This window comes from Podarcis liolepis (assembly GCF_965112155.1).
Source record: "Podarcis liolepis genome assembly, chromosome: 16".
NCBI classification, from domain to species: domain Eukaryota; kingdom Metazoa; phylum Chordata; class Lepidosauria; order Squamata; family Lacertidae; genus Podarcis; species Podarcis liolepis.
The window spans coordinates 659,345-677,383 of NC_139567.1; the positions used below are offsets into that span (position 1 = coordinate 659,345).

Below are 18,039 nucleotides of genomic sequence, written 5' to 3' on the forward strand. Positions count from 1 at the left end.
AACTGCTTAGAAGTTAGTGGTGTCTTTCCCTGACTGAGCAGCCTAGGTGCTGGTGCTGCTCAGTCGCTGGACGAATCCGTGAGTGGGCGGCTTCTAAACTTCCACCAGCATAGAAGCTCCTTGATGGATAATCTCCGCCTCCCCTCTCTGCGCGAAACCCTTCTGCGCAGAGTGGGCGTGCCTAGGGGTGGCCCTCCACTCTCTTCACTGCCTTCAGTGCCAGAGTCTCGGAGCCTCTCCTCCAAGATGCTTTCCCCCTCTTCCTTCTTCCTGGTGTCACCTGGACATTCTTCCCCAGATGACTCTCTCTCTCTACCCTTACTCGTTCCCTCTTCTGCAGAATCGGGAAGTACCGCCTCTCCCCTCTGCTCCGATGTCAGTTCCCTGACAACACCTATATAAAAGAACTGAGAAAAGTGATATTAGAAAAATAGAAGAATTCCTGAGGAAAAAGGAGGTGCAAAAAATTCTGACTGATAAAAAAGACAGACTGAACGACCCAATTGAAATAGAAGAGATTAAAGAAGCTATAAAAGAATTGAAAAGTGGGAAGACACCGGGACCGGATGGATTCACTGCAAGATACTATAAAGAAATGAAGCACATCCTTTCTGTGCCAATGAAAGAAGTTATGAATAATATATTAAAGAATGGAGAATTACCTGAAACATGGAAGGAAGCATATATTACATTTATTCCGAAGCAAGATTCTGATTTAAGGCAAGTAAAGAATTATCAGCAAATTTCGTTGTTGAATAATGATTAGAAATTGTTTGCAAGCATATTAGCGAGCAGAATGAAAAAAATAAATAAAATAAATAAAAAATTATGTATAAAAAATTATACATAAAGATCAGTCTTTAAGCAGAGGCTTGACAACCATATGTCAGGAGTGCTCTGATGGTGTTTCCTGCTTGGCAGGGGGTTGGACTCGATGGCCCTTGTGGGGCCCTTCTATGATTCTATTCTAAGGCAGGTTTTCTTCCTGGCAGACAGATGAAAGATAACATAAGGAACATAGTTAATATTATTGAATATCTGACAGCCAGGAATGAAAAACAAGCAATGTTAATTTTTGTGGATGCGGAAAAGGCCTTTGATAATATATCTTGGGAATTTATGCTTAAAAATTTGGAACTGATGGATATGGGTCAATCCTTCCTTAATGGTTTAAGAGCGATATATACTGAGCAGAAAGCAAAACTGATTGTAAATAATATAACAACAGACAATATTGTAATTACTAAAGGCACAAGACAAGGATGCCCCCTTTCTCCACTATTATTCATATCGGTACTGGAAATACTTCTAAGGTAGATAAGGAAGAATGAGTTGATAAAGGGGGTTACAGTCGGTCGGAATGAATATAAGGTAAAAGCCTTTGCTGATTACTTGGTATTAACAATTGAGGAACCATCAATAAGTATTAAGGAAGTAATAGAGGAGATAGAACAGTTCAAGTGGCAGGTTTTAAATTGAACAAAAGGAAGACTAAGATATTGGTTAAAAATATGGAACAGGAACTGGTTAAAACATTGCAACCACAGATAGGTATAGAAGTGGTTAAAAAAATTAAATATTTAGGAATTTAGTTAACTTCCAAAAATATTGATTTGTTTCAAAACAATTATACACCAATGTGAAATAGTGTGAAAAGAAGTATGGGGAAGGTTGAAATTGTCATTCTGGGGAAGGATATCAGCAATAAAGATGAACGTGCTACCAAAGATGTTATTTCTGTTTCAGACAATTCCAATAATCAAAGGGGCAGCAATATTTAAAGAGTGGCAGAAGATAATTTCAAGATATATCTGGCAGGGTAAGAAGCCGATAATACAATATAAGCTATTAACAGACGCTAAAGAAAGAGGAGGCTTCACCCTGCCGGACTTGAAATTATATTGTGAAGCATCATGCCTCTGTTGGTTGAAGGAGCGGATGAAATTGGAAAATACAGAACTGTTGGATTTAGAAGGTCATGATAATAGATTTGGTTGGCACGCATATTTATGGTATGACAAGAAAAAGGTCCATAAAGGATTTGGAAACCACATATTTCGAAGATCTCTTATTGAAATCTAGGATAGGTATAGAAGCCTATTGGAACCAAAAACACCGCATTGGTTGTCTCCATTAGAAATGATGTGTGTAAAAAAGGTCAATATGAGTGGGAAGTGGATAACATATGGGGAATTAGCAATTAAAGAAGGAGGAAAATGGAAATTGAAACCATACGAAGAAGTGCAAGAGTATGTTAATGATTGGTTACATTATTATCAGGTGAATGAAGTGTTTAAACAAGATATCAAAGAAAATGGTTTCTGTGAAAAAGAATCGAGGTTTCAACAAGAAATATTGAATAATGATTTTAAAATTCTGTCAAAAATGTATAAATTATTGCTTGAATGGCACTTGAAAGATGAGGAGGTAAAATCAGTTATGATTCATTGGGCAAAAGACTTAGGATATAATATTCAGTTAAGCGATTGGGTCAAACTATGGAAAGAAGGTTTGAGATTTACTGCATGTAATGCATTAAAAGAAAACGTGATGAAGATGATGTATAGATGGTACATCACACCGGTTAAGTTAGCAAAAATGTATAAAGTCAGTAATAAATGTTGGAAATGTAAAGAAAAAGAAGGATTATTTTATCATATGTGGTGGGAATGTAAAAAGGTGAAATGCTTCTGGGAGATGATATATAATGAGTTGAAAAAAATGTTGAAATACACTTTTATTAAATAACCGGAAGCATTTCTTTTAGGTATTATTGGAAATGATATAAACAGGAAAGATTGTAAGTTGTTTTTATATGCAGTAACAGCAGCAAGAATATTATTGGACCAAAAATGGAAGCAAAAAGAACTACCGACATTAGAAGAATGGAGGATGAAATTGATGGACTACGCAGAATTAGACAAGCTAACAGGAAGGATCCGAGACCGGCGGGACCAGAGGTTTACCGAAGACTGGACTAAATTTACTGAGTATTTGAAAAGTATTTGTGATGATCAGATTACGTTTGTAGGACTACAAGAAGTTCTGTGAGGAGTAATTTAAGAAATATTGTAAAAATGGAAAGGGAGAAATGATTTGTTAGAAAAGGTAAAGGCAATATTAAGTTAAGAATTGCAGGAGAAATAATCAAGACGGAAGGCTATCAGAGATGCTGAAGGAAGTCCAAACAAGGACATATGTATAATAATTTGTGTGGTATGTCTTAAAAAATTTTGCATGCTAAAAATTTATAAAAATATTATAAAAAAGGAAAGAAAAAAAGAGAAATAGGTACCACTCCGGCGGGAAGGTAAATGTCATTTCCGTGCGCTGCTCTGGTTCACCAGAAGTGGCTTAGTCATGCTGGCCACATGACCCGGAAACTGTCTGTGGACAAACGCCAGCTCCCTCGGCCAGTAAAGCAAGATTAGCACCGCAACCCCAGAGTCGTCCATGACCAGACCTAATGGTCAGGGGTCCCTTTACCTAAGTTTCCTGGTATGCTCTTGAATCCCTCTAACAAAATAACAGCAGTCTGAAGGTGCCCTGGGCTGCTTCCCAAAGTTACAGATACAAGTCAAATCTTGTGGCTGATGGAAGAGGGTGAAGGTACAGGAGAAAGAACCCGTTCCCAGTGCAAACCTCTCTCCCCCACACACCCAGCTGCTGGTATTAGCTGCACAAAGGGAATGTAAAGGAACGCAAATTGTGCTGGTGCTTCTTCTTTTCACAGCTAATAGATGCATGGGGGGTGGGGGGAGAGATAGAATGCCCTACTTTGCATGTCATGGAAAGATTCATGAGTTACTATGAGCAACCATATAGCACTACTGGGAACACAAACTAATATTCCAGGCTTAGAATTTATGTGTGAACAAGATAGTTTGTTTCTCTTCAAATAAACCATAACCCCGTTTGGACAAAACACTAAGCCAAAGACTACAGTTTCTGCTCCTATTTGCACTAGGGAATAATTATCTTGATTTGCATTGCTAGTGGGTGGTTCTTAAGACCAGAGGGCTAGGAGGTTGCCTGCTCTTGATGGGGTTACACTCCCTCTCATGGAGTGGGTATGTAGCTTGGGGGTACTCCTGGATCCTTTGCTGTTGCTCGAGGCTCAGGTGGCCCAGCTGCACCCCTATCTGGACAGGGACAGCCTAACTATTGTCGTCAATGCTCTGGTAACCTCTAGGTAAGATTACTGCAATGCGTTACACATAGGGCTGCCTCTGAAGACAGTTCGGAAACTTCAGCTAGTGCAGAATTTGGTGGCCAGGCTGCTCACCAGAACAAAATGGTTTGAGCATATCACACTGATCCTGGCCCAACTGCACCAGCTGCCAATTAGTTTCTGGGTCCAATGCAAAGTGCTGCTTTTGACCTATAAATCTGTAAATGACCCCTATGACCTACCTGGACCCTGAGATCATCTTCTGAGCCTCTTCATCATGTGCCTCCTCCAGAAGAGGTCTGGAAGGCGGCAACACAAGAACAGGCCTTTTCTGCAGTGGCTCCCATTTGTGGAATGCTCTTATACATCTTTAGGCACCAGTCAAAAACGACATTTAAATGTATTGGGGGGTTATTGGTTTGTTTTTTGCTCTTATTTTTATTATGTATCTTATGTTTTTATATTGTAATTTTATTTTGTGAACTGTATACAAATTTGAAGAAGAAGAAGACGGAATGAGAGAGACTTGGTTTAGGTCCATGGTCTGTGAGAGAGGGTTTAAACTTCTATTCCCCTCTGAATCAAATCACTCCCCCCACTTTAAGCCTTTTCCTTAACTATTCCATGATGAGGCACCTGACTAGACAAGCTGTGTCGGGCAAGAGAGGAACTGCAAAGGGATGACAGAGCTCTTCCTACCAATCTTAGCAGCGATCTTTTATTTTTAAAGTCCCATATTTACAGGGTGTATACCGCTTTTCATCCCTGTGCAATTGCCAAATAATTGGGGCTGCCGCTATCTCTATCTCTCCAGTAAGGTGCTGGGGCCCCCAAAACCTTGGGTCTCACTGGTCCTCACAGACAGAACCTGCAAAAGTTGGCTCCAAGTGCCAATGCCAAATATAAAACCCAGCTGGAAACAAAAGCCATACCCGGATTTCACTAGACATTCATGAGTCTTCAGCACATCCTTCAGGAGGATTGATCGCAACGGCTCTTTGTCCTGAGGAGACAAGCAAAAGAGACGCCAGGTAGTTGAACTGTCAGCAATGAGAGCAGAAAATCTAGGCAAGAGCAGTTAATGGAGCCATTGAGTTGGCAGATGAGCTTCTGGGGAGCTGGTGGCAAGAGTAACATCCTTGGGAGGAAAGGTTACAACTTTTGAGCATTTTAGTAGGAAAAAAGTTAAGTTATGGGGCTTGTGTATACATGATAGAACTGTGCAAAGCTGTACAAAGAGGCAACAGAAGCTTTTCTAGACCTTGGGCTCATCCCACAAAGCCAAGTATTGGAAGATTCAGGATAGACAAAAGGAAAAACTCCTTTGCACAGCGCTGAGTTGAACAAAGGAATTCACTACCACAAGATGTAGTGATAGTTGCCCAACTGGATGTCTTGAAAAGGAGGTTAGAAACATTTACTGAGTGTAAGGCTTCTCCATGGTTGCTAGTCATGACGTGAAATAGTTACTGGGAGCACAGTTTGTAAAGCATGGCTGTGCTTATGTCCTGCCTGCTTGCATCTGCCTGCCCATAGTGAGAAAAGGATCTTAACTGGATGTACCGTTAGCCTGAAACAGCAGCATTACTCTTTGGTGCTTATGACCATAAAGCAACTTCCCTTTTAGTCACCTTAATCTTCAATTGTCCAAACCTGACTCCCCCACAGCAGTCAGACAGCATGGGGCGGAGAATGAGATCCAGCTGGCCGACCAGACCCTTCTCTCTCCCTCCCACCCACCCACCCACCCTCCATGGGCTCTTTGGCAGGTGGATGGGGGGGCCCAGCCGCTGAGGTCACTGTCATCAGGGGAACTGCTCTGGCCCGCGCCATTTCTAAACAAACTGCGTGCAGAGCTTTGCAGGCACCTCTGGTCAGATGACGGGCAGCACAAACCCACTTTCAGCCCAGTTGCAGCTCTACTACACCTGCACCTGATGCCACCATGTACAGGAGTTGTGGCCAGCAGTTTTCCACCACAGACATAGCAGATTCACATCAGCCTCCCTTTTTTGCTTAATGGAAAACAGGCATTTGTCCTGAAGGAACTGGGCCCCTTGCACCAGTCACGAGAGCAGCCAAGAGCAAAAGGCAATTCTCAAAAGGCACAGCAGCCTGGCTTCCCTCAGGGGTCACCACTCTGGCTCCTGCAGCAGCCGGAACACAATGCCTGCAAAGCTTTTCAATGATGCACTCTGACTCTAAGCTTTTTTAAAAAATTACACTTAAAAATCAAGTCTCTAGCCCAGGGGTTGTCAACCTGGTCCCTACTGCTCACTAGTGGGCATTTCAGGATTCTTGGTGGGTGGTAGGGGGTTCTATGGCACAAGCTGAATCCTCCTTCCATTGAGCACTGGTGGGCAGTAAGGAAATTTTACCGTCAAGAAAGATGCATTGGTGGTAGGTATAAAAAGGTTGACTACCCCTGCTCTAGCCCTTCTAGAAAGAAAGTTACAGAGCAAAATGTGCAGTTACGTTTTAAGCAATTTCTGAAAAATGAAGGCAAATGTGGAGTAGCCAACCAGTACATTCTTCTTAGTCGGAATGTTCCCTGTTGCTGTCTTTAGGAGGAAGGGCAGGATGCCAAGGGTGACTGTTTCTGTAGTTTTGTGCTGTGCCATGTTCCTTGTGGCAGCCCATTTGTGTGGTGCACCAGCCCCATCACAGCCATTTTGTGACTGGCCCCCAAAGCACTCTCTCACTGGTCCAAAAAGGTTGGTGCCCTCGGCTTACCTGCTCACACTTGAAGTAACTGATGGAAAAGTCATCCAGGGTGAAATACCGCCGTTTCCAGCTCTTCCTCTAAAAGACAGAAACAACCCCTTTTGGATGCTGATATATTCTATCAAAGTCTTCCACAGCTGTCCCAAACATCCACATTTCACAAGAGCCTGTGATCTTGCTCTCTGCACCATACAGACTTAACCTGTGTGATTTGCTGCCACCAGGTTAGCTTTTCAAAACAACGTACAAGAATGGATAGTTTCGGGATGGGATTCCTCACCCACGGGCATAATAGTGAAGTAGAGCCCTTGTGTACAGAGGCTCTGAATGGTCAGTGTTGGGGACAAGCAGAGGACAGCATGGGAACCAGACCCTTGGCCTGACCCATATCGGGACTGGGGGAATCCCTGCAGATGTTGTTGGCCTACAACTCTGAGCATTCCTGATGGTTGGCTGTCCCGGCTGGGGCTGATGGGAATTGGAGGCCAGTGTATCCACTCAAAAGGCTCTCTCACAGGTCCGGCCCTACCATTAGGCAGGATGTGGCAGCTGTCCCAGGTGGAATGTTTTTGTCTTGAAATGACAGAAAACTGGTAGCTATTTTAAATTTACTATTGATGTATTTTTACTGCCAGATGAGGAGGGGAGGTGCTTATGAGATGTGCTGTCTCAGGTGCCAAGATAACTTAGGTACCATGACTATAACTTGAGGGGGTGGGGTGGGGGCTACAGATAGGTGAATTTCTCAGTTTCACTCTCTCTCAGTCTTCAGTTCAGTTCTCCACATTTCCTCATGAGTTTGTAAAATGCATTTTTAAAAGTCCTCATAAAGATTTATCAGCATTTTAGTGCAAATCTCTCCTAATATACACTGTTTTTATTTAACTTTGCCAAATATACACTTTCACATTTCCCCCCACTAATGTATGTGCATTTCTCTGCACTTTACCTGAGTACATGCATTTTTGTGCACATTGCCTGGCTAGAGAGCGTCATTGCAAAACTCAGAGAATTTCAAAATTTCAAAAGAAACACTGTGTTTTGGTATGCAATATTTCAGATAGTGCAAATTAAGTGGGCTCAGCTTCAGATGTGAACCAAAACAGATTTCTTCCCCATCCCTAGATACCTGACACTGTTTGCTACTCCATCTCAGGCAGCAAAATGCTGTGGGCCTACCTGGAATTCTCTCCAGGAGTCACCACAACCACCTTCATGTTCAGTCACCCCCCCCCCCCCCGAGCCTCACTGGACAATTTCATCACCCACAACGGAAGCACCAGGTTTTAAAACCCAGCCCCACTTCATCACCAAGGCCGGCTAGGGCAGAGACCTACCACATTCCCCTGCTTGACACAGTAGCCGCTCTTGAGGACGGGTGGCCCAGGTGGCGTTTTGGTACTGGGGATGTAACTCTGGGACCGTTTCAGAAGAGGATGCACTGCTGGCTCGCTGCTTTCGGAGCCATCCCCTCCATTCTAGGAGAGAAGGGGGGCAGGGAGAAAGCACACACACCAAGAATCAGGCTGCCAGTGAGGCTGGACAGGAAAGGAACACTGGTCATCTGTTTTGCCAAAGTCCCATAACTGCCACACAAGACCCCAAAAGCCAAACTATATACAACACTTGTATGCAATTAGTCATTAAATGTAAACTGCAGGCATAGGGGCCTTGGTCAGGATTGGGACCGTGGTTTGTGGGGGCAGGAGGTTAATAGGTGCCTTACTCCTTACCTACTATAAATGAGAGCTCCCTCTTCGCCACAATTCAAACAGCAGCCGATTCCTACTTCAGCATAGGAACTTTGTACCCAGCCAGATGACTGGTCTATTTAATCCGGTACTGTCTACACTGATGGGCAGCAGCTCTCTAGGGTTGCAAACAGTCCCAGTCCTACTTGGAGCAGAGCAGATGGCCTAACTGAGCTCTTTCCCAAACTAGGTGGAAGCAGGAAGCAAAGGGATAAAGCCTGCTACTCCTAACTCCAGGGTCCCAGTTTGCATCAGTCTGCAAAATCCACTCATGTAATGGCACCACTGCTTCCTGAATAAATGGCATCTGGCCCAGTTTGCCCCTTCTTTATGGTCATTTATGTGGATAAAATTAATTGAGAGCCAAGCCAAGGCAGTGCAGAAGGGAGCGCTGGGAGCAGTTTGCAGTCCATCGGACAAGGGCTTCTGACTCCCAGATTATTAACAATACCAACAACTGAAAGATTTTCCTCTTCCAAATTAGGCTGCTGAACCAAACCAAGTTTAGGTGGAAACCAGGAGTTGATTTTTGTGCCGAAGGACAGATACTGAAAAACAAATTGCTGGGTGTGCATGTGCTCAGAGACTCCCTGCTGCTTTCAAGTGAGCACGCCCCACCTGCACCACTATTTTGAACATGGGTCTGGTGGGTGGACCTGTGGGGTTTGTAGATCCTGCAAGCCTGATGTCTGCCACCACTACCCCAAGCGCAGTGGTGAGATTGCTGGCCTTGGGGACAAGGAAGTGCAGTCCCCAATCCATGCACAACCACAATGCTCCCTGGGTGACTCAGGGCCAGGCATTCTCGGTCAGCCTAACTCAGACATGAGAATGGCATGAGACCTTGGACTGAGTGACATCAGTTGGGATTATATCAAGGCCTGTAATTCTGTATCGAGGAGATTTCAAAACTAGCATCAGAGGCCACTGAGCCAGTCAGATCCGTTCCTTTGTAAGATAGTGTCCTCAGCTGACCAGCTAATTTGCCACCATTTACAGGTCCAGAGAGGTTGCCCTGTTGCCTTAGAGACAAATGGGTGCAACCTTCCTCTCCCACCTCACCCAACTGGAAGCAACATCACCTTGTAAGGTAGAAGAGCAATAGTTTGTGCTTTGTGCGTGAGCTTTGGCCAGTGCTGGAAGCTGGCGGCACAGAGGCTTGTCTTGCTCCATGCTGGACCCAAAGCTCATGGTTCGGAGATCTCCCTGGGAACCTAAATGGGAGGCAAGCTCTTTGGCAGTGCGAATGCTGTGAGCCCTTCCATCTTATGGTCAGGTTGTAAACAAAACCATAAATCCTAAGGATACCACAGTCTCCGTTGATCTTCATTCCAAGGAAACCAAACCCTGCGAAAGCACTGGAACCCCTGAAGTCTTTCGCTGTTTGGAGACTGGGTGCATGCAACAATAGGATGGGATACAAAGTGATACCCAGCATTTCCCCAGCTTAATAATTTGCCTATGGCTGTGCATGAAAGGGAATGCAAGTGTGTAACTCCAGCTCCCGGTGGTGGCAGAACAAAGCTCCTGGAATGACTGGGCCTTGTATGAATAATCCAGTCATTTGCCTTTTCCTGGGGACAGGGATGGACACAGCATCCAGTTGTTAAAATAAAACTTTTAAAATTTATTTTTTAAAAACAACAACACAAAATTCAGATTAAATTTTAAAATGTAATTTAATAATTGCACAAAAAATCATCTTTAAATGATGTATTCTCTCCCAAAAATCAATTTTTTAAAAAGATCTAATATAAATATTTTTTTAATTGTAACTTTATAACAAGAATTGCAGGAAGACTCAAATTATAATATGTATTCTCTCTCAAACATTTCTAAACATTACTTTTATCTTAAAATAAATATTTTTATAAGCAGTTTGGGGGTTTGTGTGTGAGGCTATAATTGCATTGCAAAATTTTGAGGCGTGTGAAATCCAGATATGCATTATTGTGTGCATATTAGTCTGGAATTACAGATCAGATTAGTTTGAGTGGAATTTGCAAACAAATAAATTCCTCTAGCATCCCAACCTGGTGAATAAAGCGGTCCTTTCCAAATAAAGCCACTGGTCCTGGAAAGCATCAGGGCAAGGTCTGCTTGTCATTACCCAGAGGCCTGGCCCAATCTTGTTATTGTGTCCTGGCTAAAATTGGGATTCTGGGGTCCCTTTCAGGACAACACCACTTAAGGATGCCACAAAGCACAAAACCGACCTGAGAAAACAGCTTCCTTGCCACATGGAGTGGGAGGGAAAGGAAGGGAAGAGAAAGAGAGAAGTGGTGTCTGACATGGGAAATGAATTTTTTCACCCGCAATTAACAGAAATGCAGAAAAATAAGCCAGTGACAAAACACTAGGCTTCCACAAGCTCCCCTTGGCTAAAGAGAGAGTGAATGAAGCAAACTGTTCTTCTGATGCAGCTTTGACTTCTACAGAATGGGAGCCAAAGAAGAAAGTGGGCTTTTGCTGGCTGCATAAATTTCATGGGTGAGTGCCTGCTTATTGCTTCTGAATAAATGCAGTCCCCAAAGGAAAAAGGGGGCAGACACTGGGCGCCATTGTGTGGTACATTTTAGGTAGCCAAAGTGCTCTACTGGGGCACCAGGCTCCCTTGGCCTGAAGGGCCCACAACAAAGCACACCTCCCCAGTGTCTGTGCCATGTTGGGGAAGAGCCAGGAGTGGGTTGGGGAGTGGGATTCTTCACAATCCCACTCAAGCTGGCCAGACCTTGACAGCAGCGCAGAGCATTGGACGTGGGGAGGAGGAAACATCAGTTTACAACAATACAAAGCAACAGCAGCAGTTAATAAAACAGTTTCCATCCTAAAACTAAAAGTCTGGGGAAATAAAAGGTCTCTGTCTGTCACCGGAAGGACAGCAAAGCAGGCAACAGGCATGCTTCTTTGAAGAGCATGTGGCAGGAATTATTTTTGAATGCTCCCTTGTGTAAAACATTCCCCACAAGTGGAAATCTAGCAGTGGGCTGGAAGCTCTCTCATTGATGTGGTGGTTTTATTGTTGTTATTATTTTCTTGCAAGGGATTACCTTAGGGTGACAGTGGCCATGCTGCACGGGCCTGTTTCCTTGCCTGTTTCCTACTTCTTCCCACAGCTCAGAGAGGGAAGAAGCAGAATTGCACTATGTTTGAAAAGCTAGATGCTCAACTCCTTTGGCTCTGCTGAGAAGCCAGCTCCATCAGGCTTTTCCTCTGTCCTTCTCAGCTGCCGCCTTGCTGCAGCCATTCCACCAGGCTGCAGAAGAGGAAGAGCCTGAAAGCTGGGCTCCTGTCAGCTCAGCTAAGAAGCCCGTTCTATCGAGGCTTCTTCCATCAAAGGTCACCTGGCAGCACCTATTCCATCAGGCTTCAGCATGGGTATGAGAAGAAGCAACTCAGCTCAGCGACATTTGGCTCCTCCACTTCATTCCATCTGGACATGACAAAGAACTAGGGCCTGAGTTTGATTTCCACCTCCCAGTCTCACAGTTCCTCTTCCTTTTTGTGTCCTGTCTTTTAGATTGTGGGCCTGAGGGCAGGGACTGTCTTATATACTCATCTTTTAAAAGTGACCTGGGACTGAAGAGAGGGGTAAAAACACTTTCAATAAACTAAGAAATGCTTTAAAAAATGGCATCTCCCTGCAGTCTAAAGTGGCACTGTCTTCTCTACCATCTCATTCTACTTTTGTGCAAAGCAGTCCCAAGTCAGCAATTAAACTGGGTCTGCTAATTGGACACAGAAACTATGGATACCTGCTGTTTGTTCTCAGCAGAATGAAGCAGAGCATCTAGAGGTCGAGTGAGTGTGTGATATGCACAGCCAAGCCATTTAATTAAACATGTGGGGCCAAGCCTTAATTAAGGGAGACATGCAACTGGCAACAGGTGTAATGAAAAGCTGGAAAGACTTCCCCTTGTAGTTCAAGTACTCTGTACCTATTGGGTTGGTTGGCACTGTTTCTTTCATGCCCTATCCTGCCCTGTCCTGAGGGCTCAGGGTGGATAGCAGCCTGAGAACCACAGGCCAGCAAAGCCAGTAATTAGGATACTGGGATATAGAACCAGAAGTCAATCTACATGTTCAGCAAAAGCACACAGGATAGTCCTTCCTGGCACTGAACCACTTGCTTGAATGCTAAAATGGCCAGGTAAAAGACAGACACAGAGAGAAAGGACACAGAATCTGCATCTTCAACAACTGCATAGATGATCCCTACAGTGTGTGTAATTTTGTATTGCGCTTTAATTGTACTATAATAATAATTTAATAATTTATTATTTATACCCCACCCATCTGGTTGGGTTACTGCATTTGCTATTGCAAGGGTCAGCAATCTTTTGGAACCTATGGGAACGTTTGCAAACTGTTGTGTGCACCACAGGTGTGCTGCAACTCTTGGCTACCAACTGTAAAGACGGCTTCTGTTGGCTAAAGAAGGCTTCTTTCGAGCCTAATTTCAGCTGGGGGATGTGACTCTCTGGCACCAGGGAAGGTCTCTGCAAGATGCACATGCCCACAGGTAACCCCTATTTCACTGTATCACTAGGCAGTTCATGACTAGGAGCCCACTGAGCCAAAAAGCAGCATATAAGTAAACCACAATAGGAGAGGAATAGAAGAGCGTATTTGAGATGTGTAGCTTGTCATGCAAACTACAGCTGCTAAAATTCCATCTTCTCCACAACTAGTAAAGGTGAAGGCATTCTGCACCTGCCCAATAGGCATGGGGGGGGTGGAAAACTAGGGGGAACAGGAAGGAAAAGTGCTTTTGAGAGGAAGACATGGCTGCTGGCTTCCTGGAGAGAAGCACTCTGCATGGCAACATTATTTGGCAGGTACCACTGTGTTCTTTTTGCTTCTTAGCAACATTTCAAGTCATGGCTCAAAGGAAAAGGGCTCCTGCTCCTCCAGTCTCTTCCCTAACCTTCTGAATCTGCATCACAGGATGAGCAGCTTCCTCTTTAAAAAAGGCTAAAAAGAGGAGGGTGGCACACTTTTCTCTGGCAAGTTGATGAGGCATGACAGGCCATTTGGCAAGGAAGCAAAGCAGCTGCTACGCCCTAGATTTTGTGATGCCCAGGGGTTGGGCAGGGTGGTATTATGGCTGTACCAGCAGGCAGTGGGGAAGCTGCAGCCCTGTAGATGCTGCGAGACTCCGGCTCCCATCATTCACATCCGCCAGCACCATCCATCACCTGGAACTTGCCAGAAACACCTGGCTGGCCACTTTGGGAAATAAGATGATGCACTGGGAGGCTCTTTGCACTTATTTTACTGGGCTTTGTTTAGGTCCTCATGGCAGCCATAGCTAACCTTTGGCCCTCCAGTTGTTGCTGAACTCCAAGTCCCATCATCCCTGACTGCTGGCTGATGGGAGTTGGGAGGGGCAACATCTGAAGGACCACAGCTTCCCCACTCTTGAGTCAGATCAGGACTCACTGCCATGCTGTTCATTTTATCACCCTTCACTGCAACTACAAGAGGTTGTTGTGCTTTTTGGTATGCATCCCAGCTAACCGGGTCATTGCCTGAATTTTTGCATTGCATTGCCCTCACTGCTTACGTTTCCACCCAAAGCAATGTGCACATTGTTGCACGCAAGCCCCAATCTCTGAGTGGTGAGAGACTCCAGGGGTGCTTCCCCAGGGTTCAGTTTCTTTAGAATGCAAGTCAGCACAGACTGCGGTGTCTTTTAGGACGTATTGTTTTGTGTACACATGCACGCAATGCAAGCACAGGATGGAAGGGATTGCAGCACCACCACCACCACAGATCTTGCTTCCCCATTAGCCCCAAGCCCAGCACGGAACAAGACATGTCTCTGTGTCTCCAGCTTCCAGCACTGGCCCCCGCCCCATGCACAGTGCCCCCTTGACCTATTGCTCTCCATCCTGGGTGAGGCAACCATTTGTCTCTAGGGCAACCTCTGCAGACTCATAAATCATAATAATTTTATATTATTATTATTATTAATCACAGTATTAACTGGCCAGCCAAAGCCATTCACTTAACTAAGGGACTGGTTGGGTCAGTTTCCTCTTATTGATTCTACCCCACATAAACAGGACCACAACTTTGGGCATGTAGGGTATCATCCTGACTGACCCCACCCAACTCATAATAGAATATATCTGCACCTGAAGACAAAGAAGACTCCAGTCCATTGAAGCATATGCCAGAATAAATGTGTTAAAATTTAAAGTGACACAAGACTTACTTTTGGCACAAGACTGACTAATGCAGTGTCAGGGACGTGACTGAATCGAATGCCTGGGAAGAGTCAAACTCTGAAGATGAAAGAATGCAGACAGAACAGGAGTGGGTTAGCTCGCCCCCCCCCCTTCACCAAGAGTTTCCAGACTCAGATAGAGCAGCAGACTCGGACAGCTCGCAGGCAGAGGGAGGGGAAGAGATAGACGGCATTGAGGTGGTTGCTATGCAACCAGGTGAGAAACAGCGTTCAGAAGGCTCTTCTTTTAAGAGCGGGGTGGGGTGGGGGTGGAATTCCACCCACCTTCTCCCCAAACCAGAAGAGCTGAATGGGTTAAAATGCAACAGAAGTGCAAGAGGGGAAGGACTGGACTTTGGCGCCCTTCGTGCTGTGACAGGGGCGGAGACTCAGAGTGACCAACTTGCATCAAAGTGTGGCAGGCTGGGAGCCACGCTCTGGATGTAATTTATAAATAAATGTACCATAAAACTGCCAGAGACTTGTTAACTCTTATCAGGGCTTGCTTGCCTGCCTGAGATCATTACATGCAACTACCCTTCTGGAAACAAAACCATGGTTCCATGGGATCTTTGATCAGGGTCAAGGGACCAACCCATTATTAGAAGGGCTCATGCCTACGTATTATATGTACACCAGGCCTCCACAAGCCCTGTCTGGGCCCAAGTTTGCTTATTTTCTTCTTCCCTCCTCATACCTTTTTCCTTTTGTGCTATGTATTTAGATTGTAAGGCTGCAGACACAGGCTGTGTGCTTTTAAACTGGTCTTATGTAAGCCACTCTGGGGGCCTTTTTGGCTGCAGAGTGGGGTAGAAATGCTGTAAACATCTCCATCTCCATCCCTTTCCACAGCAAGAGATTTGGCTGACCAGCCATTCCCTTCTCACCTGGTTGACTGAGATTGGCGTCTGCACAACCACCCCACCAATGATCTCAGTCCTGTAGGGACGCTTGACAACTTCTGCAGTTGGAGGGAAACTTTCACCCTTTGGAACCTAAGAGAGAGAAAAGGACAACTTATGTCTCGTGCCCAAAACCAAACAACTGCCTTCTCAAAATCTGCCAGGCTCTTGCTACAAGAGACAGCATCCTTCTAAATCCCTCCAAATGTACCCTTTTTTGAAGTGTTTTTATCAATTGCTAGAGTGACACCTGAGGATGTATATGAAATCCCATTCAGCAAGGATTTCATAGAATCATAGAGTTGAAAAAGACCATGAGGGTCATCTAGTCCACCCCTGCAATGCTGGAATCTTTTGCTCAATGTGGGACTCAAACCCATGACCCTGAGATTAAGAGTCTCATGCTCTATCCAAGACCAGCAAAGAGTCCAGCTGATCTGTAGAATTCCTGCAGTACTCCACTTTGAAATAGGGGTGCATACTGGAAATAATGGGCTGCATTTATTTGCATGATATACCTGTAGTAAAGAAAAAAGTTGGTGCTTTAAGATCAAATTATTTTGCTCGATTATTTTTTGACAGATGGACTTGCTGGATTTGAATGACACAAGAGCCCCCACCCCAGCACAAAATCTGATTTGCGGAATCTTGCATATGTGTTGCACATTCTTGATAGTATTTTTAAAGTGTACATTTTTAAAGACCCATAACTCTTTAATGGGATCTATGTATCATCTTTCCAGCACTAGCAAAGATGTATTTGTACTTCAGCCCTGGTCCAACTTTTCATACCACAGCCTTGTCACACAGCCCCACACAGTGGGGAGGGAGGTCAAAATTTGACGCCCCCTCCAGTCCTTACACTGGCTGGCTGGGCTTTGGAAAGGTGGTGTGAGGCTCTAACAGGGCCCTAGAGCCCTCCCAACTCCTTCCCAAAGCTGGGAACGCACAAACTAGCATTTGGGAAGGAGGAAGGAGGACTCTCGGACCCTGTCAGAGCCTCACGCCTCCTTCCCAAAGTGCCTTGCTTTCACTTCTGCTTGACCCACACTTTCTAGGCATGGGTCCTAGTGGTTTGCCCCTTCCATGGCTCCTTTCCTAGTGCTATTTTTCTAGCAAAAAAGGTGCTAGAACTCACCATGAGCACCTCCCTTTTTCTCGCAGAATGGCACCTGAGAGGGGCCAGAAATGAGTTCCGGTGAGTTCCCCCTGAAAAAAGCCACAGGAAAACCTACCCTTTTGCTTTAAATTGGGGCAAATGTCAATCTGGAGAAAATCTGATTGGCATTTACTCTGAGTGCTAAAGATTGGGTTTCCCTGGGGGAAAGTGGTGGGGAGTCTGGATGAGCCCCAAGTCTTGTTTAATTGCACCGCCTTCAATAGGCTTCACTCTGCCTAATTCTAAAACGCACTGAAGTAACCATTATATAAATTAATAATAAAAATCCCTTGTATTAAATTAGACAGAACTGCCCATGATTTCTACAGCCATTCTTCTTAAATTAGTATCTTACTCTGTTTCCAACATTGTCCTCACACCAAGCTTGCTACAACCTCCATATTTTAAAAAAACTTCTTTCTCTGAGGGATTAGTACCTTTGATTTGCAAAGCACAATACCCAGTCTCCTCTGGTGGTTCTACAGCATATGGAGCCATTCATGTATCTATTTCCTGAACTTTCCTCTCAGGTGCCTCCCTCTGCTCCTTCCCAATGCCTGCCCTGCATTGTCCTTCCAGATGGGGGGATGGCGGTGGCAGCAGTAGCAGCAGCAGCAGCAGCAGCAGCAGCAGCAGCAGCATCAGCATCATGGCCCTTCAGGTGCCAAGCAGACAGAGATATCTAGCAGCTCTCAGCAGCTCCTTGGCCAGAGTACAAACCTAAATGTGGGTCTATATCAGATTCAGGAGGAGTCTGTGCTTTCAACATGCATTTCCCCTGCCTAATAGCAGAAATTCTTATCTACAATCTGGTAGCAAATGCTGGGAGGATTCACTTTCCAACCTTCAATCAAAGAGGTGAAGGTACTCTGTGGGCTGGGCAGGTAAAACTGGCTTTTACTAGGCTAACACCTACGTGACCCAGATCTTCGCCTCAGCTGGTCCGGTGCATAACATTCCAGAGCGGATCTCAAACAGCCAATACATGGAAGGAATTTCAGAGGCTGTCTGCATGCAAGTTCCCCATAAGATGGTTAAAAGGGCTCTGCTGGAACAAAGGGAAGCTTCCATCTAATCCCAGACACTCTTTTTCCCATGGT

The 18,039-nt window shown here is 44.9% G+C and overlaps 1 protein-coding gene across 2 annotated transcripts in view; it reads right to left on the bottom strand.

Annotated features, from left to right (window-relative positions):
• The window catches only part of PLEKHA2 (pleckstrin homology domain containing A2), a 91,489-nt gene that overhangs the window by 22,133 nt on the left and 51,317 nt on the right, over nucleotides 1-18,039 (bottom strand). The window contains exons 6-9 of one of the 2 annotated variants that reach the window (XM_083480652.1): nucleotides 15,766-15,873; nucleotides 8,233-8,373; nucleotides 6,905-6,973; nucleotides 5,104-5,174 (exon numbers count right to left, since the gene is read on the bottom strand). In XM_083480652.1, the coding sequence (XP_083336778.1) occupies nucleotides 5,104-5,174; nucleotides 6,905-6,973; nucleotides 8,233-8,373; nucleotides 15,766-15,873 (389 nt within the window). The remainder of the gene's footprint in view (nucleotides 1-5,103; nucleotides 5,175-6,904; nucleotides 6,974-8,232; nucleotides 8,374-15,765; nucleotides 15,874-18,039) is intronic. The other variant, XM_083480653.1, reaches the window with a different exon arrangement.